General features: G+C 37.0%; 1 protein-coding gene across 10 annotated transcripts in view; it reads left to right on the forward strand.

Moving 5' to 3' along the window:
* The window catches only part of MLIP (muscular LMNA interacting protein), a 243,042-nt gene that overhangs the window by 90,536 nt on the left and 130,690 nt on the right, over window positions 1–21,816 (forward strand). For 9 of the 10 annotated variants that reach the window (XM_055391124.2, XM_004044223.5, XM_055391123.2 and 6 more), the window contains exons 2-3: window positions 9,200–9,355; window positions 12,223–12,615. In XM_055391124.2, coding sequence (XP_055247099.1) covers window positions 9,200–9,355; window positions 12,223–12,615 — 549 coding nt within the window. The remainder of the gene's footprint in view (window positions 1–9,199; window positions 9,356–12,222; window positions 12,616–21,816) is intronic. The other variant, XM_055391119.2, reaches the window with a different exon arrangement.

Genomic DNA, 21,816 nt, shown 5'->3' on the forward strand with positions numbered 1-21,816 from the left:
TAGCCACAGTATGCAGTAAACAGCAAATTTTTTTTGTTCTCTCCTAAACAAGGGATTAAATAGTCTACCGGCTAACATGTGGCTCTTTATCTGAATGTTGCATTGCATAGTTAGTGTAATTTCAAATTCTTTTCCAACTGAAATTCCTTGCAAATTAGTATTAGATCCTTGGTAAGTTAAGGATGCTGGGTAAAGGTGGTGAAAAGAGCTAATATTGTACTGTTAGCTTAAAAGCGAATACCAAATGATTGCCCTTTTTGTGATTATTCTTCTGAAGATATGTATGTGGACAGGAATTTATGTCTGATCTTGTTATTCTCCAACAGTAACCCAGGAAGATGAATAAGTCTTTAGTTTTATTAGATTTTCTGTTTCTGTGTTTTCTGGAATAACATCATGTATTGGTTCAACTAAAATAAAAAAAATTGTTTCCTTACACTGGTGAGGAAATTTTATGTAGGATATGGATGTTTCTTTAGGAAAATATAACAATAAATTAGAAAGAAATAGGTTTTCTTCTTTTCAGTCGCCTTTATTGTCAGCATGTGGTTATGTTTAGAAATTTTTTAGGCAGTACTGTTGTAAAAGCATACCTTATTCATTGAAGCATCAGTTTTCATTCATACTTTGTTTCTACTTTATTCACTGAAAGTTATAGCTGTCAGCTTTTAAAAAGTTCATAGCATGTGATATACCAGTTGTGGAGCTGTATTTGTATCTTAGATACTTAAGTAGCACTGAATTATACAAATTGTGCAAGGTGTTTGAAGAAATAAATTTTCATCATTGTATATGCTTTAGAAGGTAAAGCTACTTACTGTTTATAATGGTTATATGTATTTTGTAACCATGGGGTGCTTATAATGAAGACTTTCATATATTATTTTTTAAATTTTATTTGGATGGAACATAAGATAGACCTATAGTCATGACATAGAAAGATAAGGGAAGGCCTAGTTACAGAACCTGGGGACAAAGTTGCAATTTCACCTCTTTACTTCTAAAGGATTATCTTTATTTCTCACTCAAATGAAATTATGGGGTGGATTATTTGAACTACTTCAGTAATTTCCTTGCCAAAACCACTCTCCTTTCTATCATGATATTGATGAGATTAGTCATGTGATGAAACAGCCCTAGAAGATAGTACATCTAGAAGGTCTGTTGTATTACGTATTGTTGATAGATAAGTGGGCTTCTTAAATCTCACAAGGGATCTAGTGTTCCTTCCTACAATATAAAGCACTGATTTATTACTTTTTGATGATAAGGTATTTTGACATGGATGCAATGAGGAAATAATGACACATATCTTTAAAGGCGAAAAGAATATTGAAAATTAAAAGTTTTTAAAACCCTGTCAATATTCTTGTCTCACAGTTCCTTGATCTTCACAAGCTCAGTGCCCTTCCTTTCATATACTCAGTCTTAATGCCAAAGCCTGGAATTTAGAATCATCTGGAATTATCACACTTCTAATTATTAAATTAATAAACTCTCATATCATATTATGACCCCATCCATTCTCTCAAACAGTCATCATAGTATCAACTCTGTTTCCTGAGCACAGATACCTCTAGTTCCTTCAACGTGAGGGTTCTTCCTCCTTACCTATACAAACTGAACTCCATGGTCAATCATTTGCTCTACTCTCACCAGTACCCTTAATTTCCTTATATTTGCCACATTCTGCCAAAACCAGCAAAGCATTCCTTGAGAGACTATCAAACAGCCAAGCAAATTGCCTCACTGTTCCTGGATTTATATTTGGACTGGGTCCTCAGTGTAGACTGTGAGAAATTTTGTTTCTGGTCAGCCCTCTTTCCGACTACTGTCAGTGATGTTTCAGCCTTTTAAAATCTTCCTTAAAACTCCCAGGCCACCTTGGCTAGTTCTTCCTCAGCTGGTGGATCACTCAATGTTAGAGTCTGTAGGGTTTGGCCTTAAGCCTCTTATTTTTCTATTTGTGTTTACATCTTTATTGATCTCATCTAGTCTCCTGGTTTTAAATATCATCTATGGGTTAACAACTCTAGTAATTGTATCCCCAGCACAGAATTTCCTGTAAACTTGACTCACATACTCACATTTCCACTTGGTTGTATATTGGGCACACAAAATTTGATCGTTATTCTCAAACCAGCTTCAACTATTGTCTTCCCCATTTCAGTGAATAATATCTCATTTCTTGCAGTTATTCAGTTCAAAATTTGTCTACCCATCTTGATTTTTATGTATCTCTCATATTCCACTTCCAATTTTTCAACAAATTTTAAGTTTTATCTTTAAAATGTAGCCAGAATCTTAACAGTTCTTACCACTATTACTGTAGCAAACTGCATTCAACTCACCAGTTTTTCTCCTATGGGTTATTGCAATAGACTTATATCAAGTCTTCATAGCGTTTATGAAAATAGTACTACATATGTTGTGTATTTATTTGTCTACTGTCTGTTTCCCTCCACCAGAATATAAACTCCATGAGGGTAGGGATTTTTGTTCACTGTTATGGCACCAACCCCTAGAACAGTGCCTAGCATTTAGTAGGCATTTAATAAGACCCCATTGAATAAATGAAAGTAAGTAGAAGGCAAAGTATTACAGTGAGGGTTGGTTTTACTAGGAGCATAGTAGTAGGACTGAAGGCCATAAAAAAGGGCAGAGATGCAGATGTGTGAATAAATGTGGTGTTGGGAGCCTTGAAAATTCTTTTCTGATTGCTTCCATTACCTTAACGAAATAGGAAACAAAGTCATCAGCTCCAAGTGAGAATGTGGGAGAGATGTTAGAGGTTTGAAGAAAGGGGAAAAAGTGTGAAAGAGTTTTCTAGGCCAGTGGAAGAGTGAATGGGCTATGGAAGTATAGTACGATTGCTGGGCAGCATTGAAAAGCCTTCTTGAGGCTCAGAGTGGTAAATATGAAGTGAGACCAGTAGGTGTGGTTGTGTGGTTTCCCCCAGGCATGTTTACCTTCCTGGTGCAGAAATAGAGTAGGTAAGGGATTAGACTTAATGAGGGCTGTAATGTAGTCAAACAGGATGATGATATAAAGGAGGACAAGGGATTTGAGGGGTATCCAAAAGAGTAACTGTGGTCAACTTGGTTTTTGAAGCTGGTTAAGAAGACAAATGTAGGAAAATAATGGTGGAAGAATCAGTAGATTTAAATCATGGTGAAGTTAAAAAATGTTAGAGTTGGACTACTAGGGGGATAGGATGGAGCGATAAAAAGTGATGGTCAGAGAACGAAGAAACAAATTACGGAAGGTTTGCAGCTATTGGGCTAGGCTAGGGATGTGAGAGGCAAGGAAGAATAGAGGTCAAGGAAATACAATATTATAAAAATTACCCATTGAGATATAATACTGGGTATTATACAAAGCATTGGGTTAAGAAGAGTGGCATTGAACCAGAAACTGAATCTTTAAGGAAAGAAGCATTTTATACGGGTGTGGAAAGATGACTGCAGCTAAGAGAGATTGTGAAGGGTATAGACTGATGACATGAGATTCAAAGCTGGAAGTTTTTAGACAAGAGAGAAGAATAGTCTGGAAGCAGTAAAGATAAGCAAGGAGGACACCTATTTTACTTCCAGGCCCAGTGGTGCAGGAGTGTGAGAGAAAACATTTATCATTGAAATAGAGTTCTTCAGAGAGAACCATGTTTTAGTTATAACTAGAAAGTGAAGGGAGTATTTTGAAAATAAGATACAGATATGTAAGATTTTTTTAATTGCTCACTGAATTCCAGAAGGTATACAGTGAAAAGGTTTTGAGAGTTGGAGCAGGGTGCAAGATGGGAACAGAACTAGGAATGTGCATAGCATACAGGAATGGAGGGATGATACAGAGCCTAGGGTTTCTCGTGGGCACTGACACGAACTGGGTTAAAAGGCATGCTCATAAGGTCATAAGGTCTGAGCAGTTCAAGGCATAAAAAGGTGGCAGGGATTGAAGGGAGAGGGAGTGAGAGACTTGCCAGGGCATGTCATATTTCTTCTGACAGGGGAATGGAGGTGGCAGGGCAGTGTTACTCTGACAAGAAGGGACTGATTTTATCATGAAAATTAATTATATCAAGAGTGATTGCTCAATAAAATAAAGAATTGGTTTTTGGAAAGATAAATTTGACAAATCTTTAGACAAATAAATAGAATCAGAGAATAAAAGGGAGACATTATAATTTATACCACAGAAATACAAAGTATCATAGAACACTACTGTAAATAATTATATACCAACAAATTGGATAAGCTTCCAGAAATTGATAAACTCTTGGACACATACAACCTATTGAGAATGAATTATGAAGAATAGAAAATCTGAACAGAACAGTCATGAATAAGAAAGTTGAATCAGCAATAAAATATCTCCCATTGAAGAAAGGCCCAGACCTGATGGCTTCACTGCTGAATCCTACCAAACATTTAAAGAAGAACTAAGAACAATTCTCCTCTAACTATTCCAAAAATATTAAGGAGGAAGGAATACTTCCAACCTCATTCTATGAGACTAGCATTACCCTGATGCCAAAACCAGACAACAACACAACAAGAAAAGAAAGCTACAGGCCAATATTCCTGATGAACATATATGCAAAAATTTCAACAAACTGCTAATAAGCTGAATTCAAGAGCACATTAAAAAGATTATTTACCAAGATCAAGTGGGATTTATCTCAGGGAAGCAAGGATGGTTCAACAAAATATGCAAATCCATAAATCCGATACATCACATTAACTGAATTAAAAACATAAAATGTATGATTATTTCAATAAATGAAGAAAAGCATTTGACAAAATTTAACATTCCTTCATGATAAAAGCTCTCAACAAATTAGGTATAGACAGAATGTACCTCAACATGATAAAGGCCCTATATGACAAATCCATAGCTAACGTATTGAATGGGGAAAAGCTGAAAGGTTTTACTATAAGATTTGGAAAAAAGACAAGGATGCCACTCTATTTCTGTCTTTTTTTTTTTTTTTTTTTTTTTTTTTTTTAAGATGGAGTCCAGCTGTGTTGCCCAGGCTGGAGCACAGTGGCCGGTCTAGGCTCACTGCAACCTCTGCCTCCCAGGTTCGTGCTGTTCTCCTGCCTCAGCCTCCCAAGTAGCTGGGACTACAGGCATCCGCCACGATGCCTGGCTAATTTTTTGTATTTTTAGTAGAGAAGGGGTTTCACCGTGTTAGCCAGGATGGTCTCTATCTCCTGACCTTGTGAGCCACCCACCTCGGCCTCCCTAAGTGCTGGGATTACAGGCGTGAGCCACCATGCCCGGCTCACTCTCACTATTTCTATTCCTCACAGGACTGGAAGTCCTAGCCACAGCAATTAGGCAAAAGAAAGAGATAAAAGGCATCCAATTTGGAAAGGAAGCAGTTAAATTGACCTTGTTTGCAGATGACAGGATCTTATATATAAAAAATTTTAGGGCTGGGTGTGGTGGCTCACACCTGTAATCTCAGCACTTTGGGAGGCCGAGATGGGCGGATCACGAGATCAGGAGATCGACACCATCCTGGCTAACATGGTGAAACCCCGTCTCTACTAAAAATACAAAAAGTTAGCTGGGTGTGTTGGCGGGCGCCTGTAGTCCCAGCTACTCGGAAGGCTGAAGCAGGAGAATGGCATGAACCCAGGAGTGGAGCTTGCAGTGAGTCGAGATCGTGCCACTGCACTGTAGCCTGGGTGACAGAATGAGACTCTGTCTCAAAACAACAACAACAACAACAGCAACAACAACAACAACAACAACAAAAATCATTGATGAAAGAAATTGAGAAAGGCACAAATAAATGGAAAGATATACTGTGTTCATGAACTGGAAGAATAAGTGTTGTTAAAATGCCTCTAACACCCCAAGTGATCTACAGATTCAACGCAACTCCTATCAAAATACCAATGACATTCTTCACAGAATTAAAACATAATAAAATTCTTATGGAACTACACAAGAGCCTGAATAACCAAAGCAATTTGAGCAACAAGAACAAAGCTGGAGGGATCACACTGCCTGAATTCACAGTATACTACTACAAAGCTATAGTAACCAAAATAGCACGATGCTGGCGTAAAAACCAACACATGGACCAATGGAACTGAGAGTTCCAGCTGAGAGTCCAGAAATAAATCCACACACTTACAGCCAACTGATGTTTGATAAAGGTGCCAAGAACACACAATGGGGAAAAGTCAGTCTCTTCAATAAGTGGTATTGGGAAAATGGGTATCCACATGCAGAAGAATGAAACTGGACCTCTGTCTTTAACCATATACAAAACATTTTAAACACTTAAATGTAAGACCAGAAACTATGAAACTGCTAGAAGAAAACATAGCGGGAAAGTTCTATGACATTGGTCTGTGCAATAATTTTTTGGATATGACTTCAAAAGTATAGGCAAAAAAAGCAAAAATAGATAAATAGGATTTTAGCAAACTAAAAAGCTTCTGTACAGCAAGGGAAACAATCAACAGAGTGAGGAGACAACCTACAGAATGGGAGAAAATATTTGTAAATTTTACATCTGATAAAGGGTTAGTAACCAAAAAATACTAAAAAAACCTCAAACAACTCAATAGTAAGACAACAATCCAATTAAAAAATGGGCAATACATCTGAATAGACATCTCTCAAAAGACACACAAATGGCCAACAGGTATATGGCCAATAGGTATGAATGAAAATGATGCTCATAACAAAAAAGATGCTCATTGTTGCTAATCATCAGGAAAATGCCAATGAAAACAGTGAGATGTTACCTCCCTCCTGTTAGAATGGCTATTATCAGAAAAACAAAGCATAAGTGTTGGTGAGAATGTAAGAAAAGGAAACACTTATACACAGTTGGTGAGAGTGTTCATTGTGGAAATGGTATGGAGGTTCCTCAAAATATTAAAAATACAACTACCATATGATCTAGCAATCCCATTACTGGGCATATAGCCAAACGAAATGAAATAAGTATATGGAAGAGATATCTGCACTCTTATGTTATTACAGCAGTATCCACAGTAACTAAGATATAGAATTAAACTAGGTTTCTATCAATGGATGAATGGATAGAGAAAATGTAGTACATATACACAATGGAATACTATTCAGCTATGAAAAGAATGGAATTCTGTCATTTGCAGCAACACAGATGAACATGGAGGATGTTATGTTAAGTGGAATAAGCCAGTTATAGAAAGACAAATACTGCATGATCTCACACATATGTAGAATTTTCAAAAGTTGATCTAATAGAAGTAACGAGTAAAATAGTGGTTACCAGAGGCTGTGGTTGGTAGGAGGGAGGGGACTTGAGGAGATGTTGGTCAAAATATATATAATTACAGTTAGATAGAAGAAATAAGTTCACAAGATCTATTGTACAGCATGGTGACTATAGTTAATGACAATATATTGTATTCTTGAAAAATGCAAAGATAATAGATGTTAAGTGTTCTCACCAAAAAAATGATAATTACGTGAGGAACTGTATTTGTTAATTAACTAGATTTAACTATTCCAAGAGTATATATATTTCACAACATCATGTTGTACATGACAAATACATACAGTTTTATCTACAACAAAAGTGGTTCTCATCATCTTCCCACTCTTTCCATTTCCACCACTTTACCACGTTTGTGAGCTCTTCTACGTCTTAGTCTATTTTCTCCAGTCTCAAAGGAGAGCATGTTCCTTTTGTTGTTGCTGTAACTTATTTCACCTGCTTCCTTCAGGGTTTTGCTCCCCTTTCCTTCTCTACTCTCACCCATCCCCTAGTATATAGATATGTTCAGTTTATTATAAAGCAAACAAAAGCACCGTGTTGACTCTAATTTGCTCTCTAATTACTCTCAACCTCTCTTTGTACTTCTCATGCAAACTTCTTAAAAGAGAAATCTACAGTACTGTCTTCTCTTTCTCCCTTTCCATTTAGTCCTCAACTTATGCTTTTGGCTTTTTATTCTTGTGTCTAGGCTTGCGACTTCTTTTTTTATTTTTATTTTTTGAGACGGAGTCTCGCTCCGTCGCCCGGGCTGGAATGCAGTGGCACGATCTCGGCTCACTGCAAGCTCCGCCTCCCGGGTTCACGCCATTCTCCTGCATCAGCCTCCTGAGTAGCTGGGACTACAGGCGCCTGCCACCACGCCCGGCTAATTTTTTTTTGTATTTTTAATAGAGACGGGGTTTCACCATGTTAGCCAGGCTGGTTTCAAACCCCTGATCTCAGGTGATCCGCCCGCCTCGGCCTCCCAAAGTGCTGGGATTACAGGCGTGAGCCACCGCTCCCGGCTGGCTTGTGACTTTTAAAACTAGATTTTATCTATCTACAATTCTAATATGACTATGTCATTTTTCAATCAACAATGTTAACAGAACAAAGTCCAAGCTTGATACACTCTCCACTGCTGCTACTTTCCATGCTTCCACTCATCTCCTTTTCTCAGCTTGGGATCTCCCTATCCTCCTTTTCAACTGGACTTACATTTCAGGTGCTACCTATTATGAAGCTTCATGGGTTGGGTAGGCACTCTTCATCACTGTTCCCTTAGTAGTCTTATCTTTTTTCTGCTTGTGAGTAGTCTACTGACTGTTTCCTGTTCACCGTTGTTTCCCTACCTCCTGAGTACCTGTCACACAGCAAATACTTCATACAATTATTTTTGAAAAAGTGAAGAATAAATGAAGGAGAAGGTATATCTTTAAGAGTAGCATTGGTATTCTGATAGGCATACTTTCAACTTTAAATTTGCATTTTGGCATTCTTGTTAATGATAAATGTGGGGATTTTCTTGCATGCTTATTGATTATGAGTTAATAAATTGAACCTGCTAACCCAGGGTTAGATGGATGAAAGCCAGTTTTGAAACAGAACAGATGATGAGTTTGTGATGACCCCACTGAGGCAGAAATGCTCTGTGAGATTCCAGCTGATCAGCTTGCCAACCTGCTGTTTTATGCCATCCCCTACAACAGGATCTTCCCTGGGTGGTATTGTTTTCTCTGGTAAATAATATCATAAAAAAGGTTCAGATTCATTATAACTATTTTTATAGGTGTTTACTTTGGCAGCCATATACATGATCACAGGACAATAGGCAATTCATCAAAATAAATGAGATAAATATCATGTCATATGGAGAATAAAGGCAAGATAAACCTTTGACAAGGCTGAAAGTCTAATTAACTACATGTCTCATAGGTCTCTGCTGGTGGTTCTGAAGCCAAACCTCTGATCTTCACATTTGTCCCCACTGTCAGAAGACTACCAACCCATACTCAGTTGGCTGACACCTCTAAATTCCTTGTTAAAATTCCAGAAGAATCAAGTGATAAGAGTCCAGAAACTGTAAATAGGGTAGGATTATTTTTATTCTTTTTTAATTTCAAACAATTATATTAAATTTTTGATAATGATGACTTGGAAATTTGTGTATATTTCCTGTGCTTAAATTAAGGTGACTGTGACTCTAAGTTTGACTAAAAATATAATAATGCAACAGAAGCATAAATGTTATCAAATTGCATGTTCTCTCTAATGCATTATCTTCAATTTTTTTCAGTTTGACATCCTATTGTTTGCTATTGACATGACAAATTCTGCCTCCTGGCACATTCTCTCAAATGTTTCTTAAGAAAATAAAAACACAATTTAAAAATGTTTAAATTTATCTCAAAAGAAAATATGAGACAAAACAGTGAGATATTATTTATAGGTAATGAATTAGCAACATTAAAAAATGTGATACCTGATGTTGGGAAAGTTGTGGAAATATTGGCATGCTTACACTTTGCTGCTGGTTTTGTAAATTTATACAATTTTGGTGGAAATACTTTATCTATAATTATAAAACTGTTTATAACCTTTCAATAATCTAACTCTTTGAAAAGTATCCCAAGGAAATATTACAAAAGAAGAAAAATGTTATGTAGGAAAATAATTAGGGAAAAATAAAAAAAGCCTAATATCTAACAATCAGAAAAATTAAGAATATAATAGTACATCACTTCGGCAAAGTTATACTGATGGTAATTAGATAATTCCATCGAAAATGTTAACCTTACAATATTAGGTGATATAATACTGTGTTCATATCTTGATTGTACCTATCTAAAATGAGACCAAGATGGGAAGTGAAATTAAACAAATTTAAAAATCTTGAAAATAACTTGTGTTAGAATAACAAAATTTTGAGTAAAAATGTTTTTCTCTTTAAAATGTGTTTTAACATTGCTTACTTATAAATAAAATGAGATTGGGGCAACTTTGTGTTATTCTTGACACAATTAGAAAGGAGTAAAATAATCAGATTCAGCCTGTCTACAAGAAAACATCTTATCTAGAAAATAGTAATATTTCCGTGATCCTGGGGTTTTCAATGCTGCTATCTTCTTTCAAAGACTAATGGGGCCATGAATACTATATATGGCACTTCTAGATAGTTTCTTTCCTACAGCACTCATTTACATAATATTAATGAGATCCTTTGTAATTAGGCCTTATGAGTGGTGTGAGACTGTAGCTACATAAACCAACCTTGGTTGCAAGCCTCCAGAGCTTCCTAAGATGATAATATTTATCTGCTGATTGCAATGATATATATACAACCACATCTTTAAAAGATTTTTCACCCTATCTCTTAGACAGTTCAACATTAAAATAGTGTAATTCCTCATTCATTTATATTCTTTTTTTTTTTTTTTTTGGGACGGAGTCTCGCTCTGTCGCCCAGGCTAGAGTGCAGTGGCGCGATCTCGGCTCACTGCAAGCTCCGCCTCCCGGGTTCACGCCATTCTCCTGCCTCAGCCTCCCGAATAGCTGGGACTACAGGCGCCTCTGCCTGTAGTCTAATTTTTTTTTGTATTTTTAGTAGAGACGGGGTTTAACCGTGTTAGCCAGGATGGTCTCGATCTCCTGACCTCGTGATCCGCCCTCCTCGGCCTCCCAAAGTGCTGGGATTACAGGCTTGAGCCACCGCGCCCGGCTTCATTTATATTCTTAGCAACTGTTTACTGAACATATGTTATTCTCTTGATGATTGGATTCCAACTGAATAAAGACAATTCATATAGCTTACTTGTTATCGGGAAGGCAGGCAATGAAAAAAATGAAAAAGTATGTAATAAAATCCATATAGTGATAAATACAATGAAAACAATATCAGAGTAAATAGGGAAAGATGGGCAGAGAAATTTTAATCAGAGGCAATTTGTGTTTTATCCTGACTGTATCCTCATTATCAGCTGAATAATGTGGGTGTATAAAATCAACTTTTTAGTTATATTTAATCAGTGATTTGACTTCTGTCTTCATACATACAATACCTGCACACACAGTACACATTAAATTGACCACCAGAGTTGAAATTATTAGCTTATTTTCATTTAGTGGCATAACTTTCTATTTTGAAATAATTTTAGCCTTACAGAAAAGCTGCAGAGAAAAGAATAATAGTAACCATAGTGTAATTATAAAAATAAGAAAATTGACATTGGGTCTTTTAAACACAATCTTAGTATACATGGCTGTCATAGTTTTAGAAAAAGAAGTTTGGTAGCTTGATAAAGCTATCTTGATCCTGGTCTTGTAAACTATGTATTCACAGAAAATTGGATGGGAAAAGACTGAGAATTACAAATCCAAAATAAAACAGTGAAAGATGCTTTGTACTAAAAATATCTACATCTTTTTTGGTGTTCTATTTATGAGTTCTCCCTAATTAACCTAGATTGTTTTGTCTGACTATGCATTTTGCCCAATTTTATTTTTCCTTTCAGATTTTTTAGAGAGATTTTGTATTATTTTAGAACCTTTCAATGGGGATTTCCTTCCTCCCTTGGCTTTTAAAGGATATACAGTTTGCTTCACCATTAACTAAACCCTTGCCCAATCCCCATTTGTTTCACAAATGTCTTCACGGAAAACATTGCTCTCTCCCTCTCTCTCTTTAAAATGTCGTATCATGACTTACTTGAAAACAGTTAGGTTTGCTTGTTGATGTTGATTACTATCCCAAAATTGTTTGGGCTTAGACCAGGAAAAACAGGTGGGCTAGTGGGCTAGTAAAAATAAACCGCTAACTTCAACCCAATCTCTTTCTTATGTCAACCTAATTTAATATATTTTTGAAAATATAAGGAGGTTAAGCTTTTCAGTGTACAAGCCAAAAAAGAAGCATTTATTAAACTGATGTCAATGCTTTTATCTCTCTACATCTATTACAGTCTAAATCCAATGACCACTTGACGTTGAATGCTGGGAGCCAACAAGAGAGAGACCAAGCGAAATTGACTTGTCCTTCAGAGGTCAGTGGAACGATTTTACAAGGAAGGGAATTCGAAGCAAACAAACTTCAAGGGATGCAGCAAAGTGACCTCTTCAAAGCTGAATATGTCCTTATTGTGGACTCCGAAGGGGAAGATGAGGCTACAAGCAGAAAAGTTGAACAAGGCCCCCCAGCGGGGATTGGCACCGCAGCTGTCCGGCCCAAGTCTCTAGCAATCTCGTCCAGTCTGGTCTCTGATGTAGTGCGTCCCAAAACACAGGGAACAGATCTCAAGACCTCATCACATCCTGAAATGCTTCATGGGATGGCCCCTCAGCAAAAGCATGGGCAGGTAGGTTTTGTGTTCCTGCTGTCCATAAGGAAAAAAAAGTGTTTATGCACCCTTTGTCTTGGGCGGTCTGCAAAGGCCATCCTGTTTAAGGCAGACAAAACTTTCAAAGAAAAATATATTTAAAAAACCATTATCTCAGGATAATAAATCATCATAGTGTAAACATAGATAATAAATATATAAGATAAAAAGGATTAAGCAATTATGCTGTGAATTGGCTGAAGAGAAAATGTAAAACATTTAGCTGGAGTAAATTTGGGAGAATACTACCTCTTTCCTTTAAATAATTCTTGGAGAAGGTTGATATGAGGAGTTTCTTTAGTCAAGAAGAGTGTGCTTGGTGAGCTGGGTCCATCAAGAAGCATATTTCAGACGTAAGAAAGATCTAGTGAAAAGACGGTAATTGGACATTAGAGGTAGACCCATTGATTTTAAATTAGTAAAAGACTAGTAAAAGGATAAACTAGGAAATAAGAGTAAAAAAATAATTTTCCCCTGTGTATCCTAAGGAAAACATCTTTTGTGGTCCTGGAAGCCACCAGGGTGGGGTTGACCTCAGTGAGAGGGGGAAAATATACCACCGCAAAACTTAGTGGCAAGATTGAATGGTTCTTTTAGGGTAGAGAGAGTCTGGTACAATAGGAGAAGACCCACATCTGTGATGGCAGGAAAGAAAGGATGCGGACAAGGAGGCATTTTGAAGTTGAAAAATAGAATAATTTGCCATTGACTGGCTATTTGCTATAATGAAAATGTAAGGTGACTGACGAAGTGTAGTTAGAATGTTAGGAATGCAGACGCTGGCTTTGGGAGTAGGTAGGTAGTGGATGCAGAGCTCTAACTTCTTGACAATGACCACGAATTGTTACCCAGATGTCCCATTTAGGATCTAATAGACGAGGCATTTGCAATCAACCCAAAGTAGTTTAAAGGACATTTTTACTGGCGTGTTGGTCTTTTTGCGTCACTAGGACAGGACCAATGCAAAATGGTAGAATGAGCATTGGAGTTTTGGTGCCACACCATCTTTATTTCTGTAGGCTTCACTGAGTTTCTGATGCTGCATTTTTATTATCTTCAAGCATCTAGTATCTTGTATTGTCTTCTGGTAGTAAAAGACACATACTGCGGTACTCACATTTTTACTGGGCTAAAACATTTATTTCTTCTTGAAGTTCGTTCTTAGCTAGGTATTGGAACAAAATATTATAATCATATAATTAAATGTATTCCCAATATGCTGTGATAGGTTTAAATATTTCTTTCTTGCCTCAGAAAAGATAATGAAATAGCTGGAGATGTAGAAATGTGCAAATTTCCATTGTTAGGGGAGGACAGCTTTAGGTGACTTCTTTGAGAAGAAAATGTATTAATAAAAAATTAACAAAGCAATTGTTGGGTCTTTGATTTACTCTTTCTCCAACTGATAGTTTTTCCCCCTGAATTGGCCATTTATTTTTATTTTTGTGTGTTCAAATATACAGAAGTGAATCTAGAGACTGAATATGTCCTTTAAAATATTTTTTCCAAAAAAGGTTATTTAGGAGCAGGTTATCGTTCATGTTATTAGAGCTCTAAATAAAAAAGCAGAGCTCAACCTCATATATTAATTGTGGCTGAAGATTATGATTACCAGTAATGGTGGAATACTAGATCCTAAAGTGTTTGACCAATTACCAATTATTTGAACAATTACCATTGCTCTTGTTTCCATTTCCTATAATAATCCACTTGAGTGAACTGTAGGTCATCATGAAATAAAAATAAGATGACCATTGCCACAAGTGTAAACTAAGGAGAAATGACCAGTGCACCAAAGAAAGCAGTCTGGAAGTTTAATATAGTGAGCTGTAATGTACAAAGTCTAAAAAAAAATTACACGATTGGGCTGCTTGATGCCAACAATATCAAATTTTTAATCAGAAATACAGTCAAGTAAATTTCTAGTCTACCTGGTGAAAATGAATCCATATATAGAATTGTCTGTAAGTTACCTCTATTGGTTAGTCATTGATAAGCTATTCCTAAGAAATGTCTTCACTTCTTAGTCTGGCCTTTAACCTTTCCATGACCTAGCCTAGGTGTCTTTTTCTATCTACATCTTTTACCTCTCTTCTTCAGCTCTCCTGAACAATCACCAAAGTACATACTTCATACCTTCCCATCTCTGAGCCCTTGATTCCTCTGGTCAAATGCTTCCTTCTTTCCCTAGCTCTTCTCCATTTTGACCTAGGCTACTTGATAATTTAAGCTCAGTTCAAGTAGCATCTCCTCTTAAAGATGTTCCCTTTGGAAAGGAGTTAGTTCTTGTTCATGTTTGTGATTTTCTTTATTATTTTATAGCTTTTAGTGGGGGAAAAATTCTCCATTATAATTCCTTTTCATTCTGTTGTAATAATTTACTTTTATCTTTTTTCCTCACTGGCTGAAAACTACATTAAATCAAGTTCTGGTCCCTTGTTAATTTCTGTATCCCTAGCACTTAATGCAGTGCCTTACATATAAAGGGGGTTCAATAAGGTGAGTGAAAAAAATGAAATATTCAAAAGATCGCATATCTTTTCAACTGTGAAGTCCTTGCTCAGATATTGACACCTTCATGAAGCTGTTTTGTTCTCTCAGTGAAAGCAATCTCTCTCCCAACATTATTCTGATAGCTTTTTTTCTGTATGTATTTTATAATTATCATAGGCAGTACTATAGCTATTTAGATACAAGTCTTATCTCCCCTAACAGATTGTAAAGTTTTTACAGGTAAAGCCCATGTTAAATTTAGTTTTATTAAACTTTTTGTCCCCTACAGTGGTTAGCATATTATCAGGGACATAGTCAATATAAATATTGGGTTGAATGATAAACTCCCCAAGTGCTTCCTGAAGTGGCATGTTTAAGTAAAAGTATCTTACGTTAAAAAAATCACTCAATAATTTCAAAGCATGTCAAAAGTAAACATGTTATATAAAATAAGCTGTTGAATCAAAATCCTCTTAAATAAAATTCAGAAAAAAGAGACTTGAATGTTCATGTAAAAGTCTAAGAATTTTCTGGGGGTAGTATTAGAGTTACAGGAGAGGTGAATACACATACAACACAGTGATTCGTCTGAAATACCTATGATAAAGTTTGGAGCTAAGATAGTGACTGTGGGAATAGACAGAGAGCCTGATGAGGTAGAATTAGCTGAACTTGTTCATTGACAATATATGGGAAAAGTTAAGCATGAATGAAGTTTATTACCTCATTGGATGAATGTTGGCATCATTAATTGAAGAATGAATAACAGATCTTGGGTGGGGATGGGAAGAGATTAGACATCTGATGTTGAGTTTCAGATGCCTTGGTGGCACTATATGATGATATCTAGAAAGAAGTTGGAAGTGTGAATCCTGGACATAGGAGAGAGAAGGGAGACTGGAGATATTCGTCATATAAGTTAAAGTGATGGGAATTTACTCAGGGAGAGAAGGTAAAAGTAAGAAGACAGGATTCAAGCCAGGAAACAGAAAAGTATAAAAGCACCTATGAAAAAACAGAGCCAATGAGAAACCTAGGTGTCTTTTTCCATCTAAGAGGTGAACCAAAGATGTCTGAGAGAGTGGTTTTATGCAGCGGAAACTAATGAGACTTTCCAAAAAGAGGAGTCTATAGTAGAATATAAAACAAGGTAAAATAAAGTAGGACCCCTGAGTCCATTAAATCTTGAAATGAGGAGGTCATTTGGTGACCTTGGTGGGAACAGTGTGAGTGAGATTATGGGGACAGAAATCAGTTTGAGAAATGGATGGAGGTAAGGAAAGGGAGGTCGTGCATTGGAGGGGTGATATGGGAAAACCAAAATGAGATGGGCAATTGACTGGCTATGTTCCTCTGGGTGAGTTACTTGAAATCATAAACCTCAGTTTTCTCATTTGTAAAATGAGTTGATAATATATCAACCTTCCTTGTGAAGATTAAATGAGATAATACATGCAAAGTGCCTAGAATAGTGCCTGGCCAGTGGTAGGCTCTCAATAAATAATTTACTGTATCTAAGAAGTCTGAGATGGCAGCATTGTTTTTTTTTGGGGGGGGGGGTGCACAAAGTAAGGAACATGTGGAGAAGGAGAGTTTCACACCTTTTTCAAATGTAGCTCAGAAGTAAGAACTGGGGAGAGGAATGTGGAACATGAAAATAAAACCAAAAGAACTGACTGGGGCTAAATAATGGAGGTCCTGACATGACATTCTGAGGAATCTGGACACTAGCATATATGTTTATTAAATAACTAGATTTCATGGATTCATAGAAAAGGGATTACAGTAAGTTATTTGGATGGGGCATTAGACATAGAAACCCTCCATATACCCCCAGGCCTCAACTTTATAATGAAATACCCTATTCATACCAGCATACTTATTACAATAGCCTTCATGTGTCTGTCTTACCCCACTAGATTCCTGAACCCCTTGAACTTGACAAAAAATATTTTTCTCACTTCTGCTTCCCATCACCTAATACAATGCCTGGAATACTGTGGATGCTTAAAAAGTGTCTGATGAATGAATGAATAAATGAATGAATGATCCTCCTTTTCACATGATCTTCTGATATAAATAGAGAATAGACATTACCTAAACCCTCTTAGTGAGCATTCAAAGCTGAAAGAAAATGATAATAGAGTGTGGAAGAGCACCTAGGACTCCTGCCTTAGAGTTAGTGCTGTTGCTCTTACTTAAGCAAATAATCTATAGCTTCTGACCCGAGAGATTTAGAGGTTGAAAACCTTGAAAGAAGCTGGGAGGTTAAACGTTCATGTTGGATTCAGCTAACTGCTGGAGGACTAGCTTGGAATGCCAAAGTACTTGCTGAAAATTTGCACATTTATATTAAGAAGCTGGGAAGTGAAGTGTTCATGGCCATCAGCTGGATGGCTCTTTGCATGCAGAACAGAGCCACCTGGGGCCTGACCGTGCAAGAATAGGTGAGAGGTGACTAAGTAGTAATTCAGATTCTACATGGGCCTTCTTGGTCATATAATTGTTTTGGGCAGTTGGGTAGGATTAAAAATTTAGAGGCCCTACATTCTTTTAGGCAATGGAAAAATCCCTGACCAGTGATTTTTTTTAAAATAACTTTTCTCCAGTGATCTTCCCACTGCTACCTCTCCATTTCGTTTCTTGCTTAGGGTGAGTACATGATTCCCTCTTTTTATCTTGTTACCTTTCATGGTGAATGAGACTAGATGCACTTAGGAGAATTTTTATGAATCAGTGAGAAGCTCCAGGCTCTGCTCTGATGCTGGCAGAATCCCTATAGTCCCTGAATGGTAGCTTGTTATTTCCTCTGGGTGGGTTAATTTGTACCATTAACCAGGTACAAAGGAAGAACATATCTGGAAAATCAAGTCGCTTTGACAATTCCAGCAGAAAGATGATGTAGGCTTTTAAGAAGAGAGTCTCCTGACTTGTTGATGTCAGAACTTAAGAATTTGTTGATGTCAGAACTTGGCTGGGGAGGTAACGACTGAATCAGAGGTCAGAGGCAATGTTCTTCCTACCACCTGCCCATCCTCACTGCCCACAGTCTAGAGCAGAATAAGAGGGGGCAATTGCTGAGGGAGGGGTCAGACCCTCTTCAAGGAGAAACTATGTTTCCACTTCTGTATCCTTCTGTTCCTTCATCTACTAGACATTTTATTTATTTATTTTTTATTCCTGTATGAAGGTAGTAGGCTAGGCACTAGACACTAGGGGTACATAGACATATGATCTGCCTTTAAGGAATTTAAAAAGTGTATGTGCATGCTCAGAAAAAACTGTATTAGGTTGCATGCTCAGAAAACAGTGGGAAGCCTACGGGGAGGATGCCTAAGTCAGCCTGGACCATCAGAAAGAGTTCACAGAGGCAGTGTTGCTGAAATTTGAAGGATGAATACATTTTTGGCATTCCAGAAAGGTAATAGGGAAGGAAGTACCAGCACATAAGAACAGGGTGGAAGATGAGAAGGAATATGAAAAGGACTCATCAGAAGATAGGAAATACACTAGGAAAGAGTAATGAAATAGAGGCCATAAATAAAAGTTTTGAAAAGGAGTGACAGATTAGAAGAGTCAAACTCTGAAAAGAAATCAGAAAAGGTAAGCGATTCAAGTGCCTGTTGGGTTTAGGAAAAATAAACCATTGTAGATGTTAGTGGTAACAGTTTTCCATGTAAGGGTGGAGGAGATATCTGTTAAGAAGTTAGTGGGAAGTGTATTAGTTTTCTGTTGTACAATAGCTTACCACAAATGTAGTGGCTTCACAAATTTACCTATTTCTCCTGGTTTCTGTAGATCAGATGTCTGGATATGTCTGAGCCATGTTCTTTGCTCAGGGTCTCTCACCAGGTTGAAATCAAGGTGTCAGTCGGGTTGGCAGAATTTATTTCCTTGAGGCTGTGGAATTCATGGCAGCTTGCCTTTTAAAGCCAGCAACAGAGAAAAAGTATCTCTGCTGCTTTGAGTCTCTAATTCCAAAGACCTTTTTTTTTATTTTTATTTTTTTTAAAGAGCTCACTTGATTAGGTCACACCCACGCAGGATAAACCTCCCTTTTAGTTAACTTAAAGTAACCTGATTAGGGACCTTTGTTGCATTTGAAAAATTCCTTCACCTCTGTCATATTCTATCAGTTAGAAGCAAGTAACCATTTCCACCCACACTTAAAAGGAAGGAATTCTATAAGGCTGGGACTCTTTGGGTAGTCATTTTAGGGTGTGCAGACTACAAGAAATAAGAAACTCAGGGCAGTGATTATACTGTACAGACTTGACTGAGAAGAAAACAACATAGGCCTGTAATTATGGGAAATATAGGATCAAGAAAGAGCTTGGGATATGTATGTATATATTCGTTTTTGTCAGTTAGCTTTTGTTGCTTAACAAACCATGCCAGCATTTAGTGTTTTAAAACACAATATTTTATTTAGCTCAAAAATTTTTTGGTCAATAATTTGGGCTGTTTTCAGCTAGGTGGTTCTGCAGATATGGGCTAGATTCAGTTAATCTTTGCTGTGACCTACCCATGTCAGTGATTGGCTGTTGGGTTAGCTGGTGGCTGGTTAGCTGTCTGGTGGCTGAGTAGTTGTATGCTGAGATGTGGTCTTGTATCTTCCAGTAAACTAGCCTGAGCTCATTCATATTATGGCAATGTTCTGCATGTAACAAGCCAGTAAGCCTCAATGCATAAATATTTTTCAAGATACTGCTTCTTGTATTGCATCTGATAATGTTGTATGGGCCAAAACAAGTCATTTGGCTATCCAGATTAAAAGGTGGAACAAAAGACTGCGTTTATGATGGAATGAATGGGAAAGAACAGAGAATTGTGGGTACTTTCACTATTCACCACAATGATATTTATTATCATGTTTTTAAAAGATTGAGAGAACTTATGTTTTATATCTATGTTAGGATCAGGGAGCTAGGAAAAAATTAAAAAGGATAAGTACATAGGTTATGGGGAATAACTGATGAAATGAGATTTCTAAGAAGGCAAGAGCTGCTGTGATTCAGAGTACACAAGCAGAATTCACCTTTTACAAAGCGAAAGGTTTTTTCATTCATCTTTCCTTAGAATGAGGGAAAGGGAATGAAGGTGATACTACCAAAATTCACTTTCCTGGTAATCTCAATTTTCCTTGGAGTAAAGAAATCTAGGCCATCTGTTGAGCATAATGGGAGAAATAGTAGGTTAAGGGTTTGTGGAGAATGTAAAGTTTTTGGAAAAGCTGTTCATCAGAACAGTAGAGGAAGCCAAGGTCCAAACAACAACAACAAAAAAGAAAACACAAATCAACCAACCAAAAAATTGAGAGGTGCAGGACCCAGCTGAGACTACAGACATTGAACTTGTGCTTTCACCAGTCTACAGTGACTCAGCCAGCCCATATGTGAATTGAGAAAACCTCCCCTTCTGCAGGGGAATTCAGTGCAGGGGAAACCAGCCCCACTCAGCTTGCGCCCTTGTACAGGATGGTTTGCAAAATAGGTGCTGTGGTCCTATTAACAAGTGGTATCAATTTTCTTTTTCTTATAGCAACTTTTAGTAGACTAGGTCTAGAAACATAATGGCAGTTGCTGGGATTGGTTTAAGAATGAAGGTTTTGCCAAGTTGATTGGCAAGAGAGGATTGGCAAGAAACCACAATAGCTAGAATGCTGGCAATGCTGGCAAGAAGGTTGAGATTGAACAAAGTATTACTGAAACTTAAAAAATAGGGGATGAGGGGTATGAGACTAGATAGCAAGAGAGGGGCCTCGTCATGAAGGAAGTATCTGTAGTTCATGGTAGACACAAAGAAACCAATGATCAGGTCTTGAGCATAGGTGATCAGATTTTAAAAGTTCAATCTGGTGATAGGTTAAATAGGGTGCAACTACAAGTAAGAACACCAGAAAAGATTATTTAATGTGTTCAGGTAAGAAAGGCTGAGAATCTGCCCTGTAGCATTACAAGCATTCATCAGAGAGAAGAGGACAAATCAATAATAGCTGAGTTTAGGAGGCCGAGCTGCCATTATGCAATGACTGGTATGTGACGACAAGGGAGAATCTGGGGTTTCTGCCTCATGTAGCTGTACAGATTCAGGAGGAAGAGCACAACTATATGCGATCCACATCTGGTGCTGTCAGAATCTCAGAAAGTATTCAAGATACTAGGTAGCAGATCAGTCACTTCAGTTTTTATTCAAATGCTTTGAAATCTCATAGAAACATCAGGGAATACTGAATATATATACAGGAGCAGTTTATTTTAGATTTACAGGCAGTAAAAATACAAGGCAGTTCTACAACAGAGATTGGTTGTTAAAATAATTGATGGTCTCTATTACATAGGATCTGAGGGTGAATTTATGATTAGGAGCATCTACTTACCTAATGATAGGAGCACATTGCATCTTCTGTTACTGAGATTATTGTGAATGTTTTCCAGAGTTCCAGATAGCCTTTCTAGGAGAAGAGAGTTTTGAAAATGACTTTAGAGAGAGTGTATGAATTCGCCAGTTTTAAATATTTTTAGAGATTAAAACTATATGACATGAAAACTTCTGCATTAGATCTGATGGAAATCTTTATTGATATTTTGAATGATTGATATTCCCTAAATTCTTTATTAGACATGCATGTTTATTATTTCTTTTATATATTGACATAATCAAATCAATGACTGTTAAGGGAAAGTT

This window comes from Gorilla gorilla, chromosome 5 (assembly GCF_029281585.2).
Source record: "Gorilla gorilla gorilla isolate KB3781 chromosome 5, NHGRI_mGorGor1-v2.1_pri, whole genome shotgun sequence".
Taxonomy (NCBI): Eukaryota; Metazoa; Chordata; class Mammalia; order Primates; family Hominidae; genus Gorilla; species Gorilla gorilla.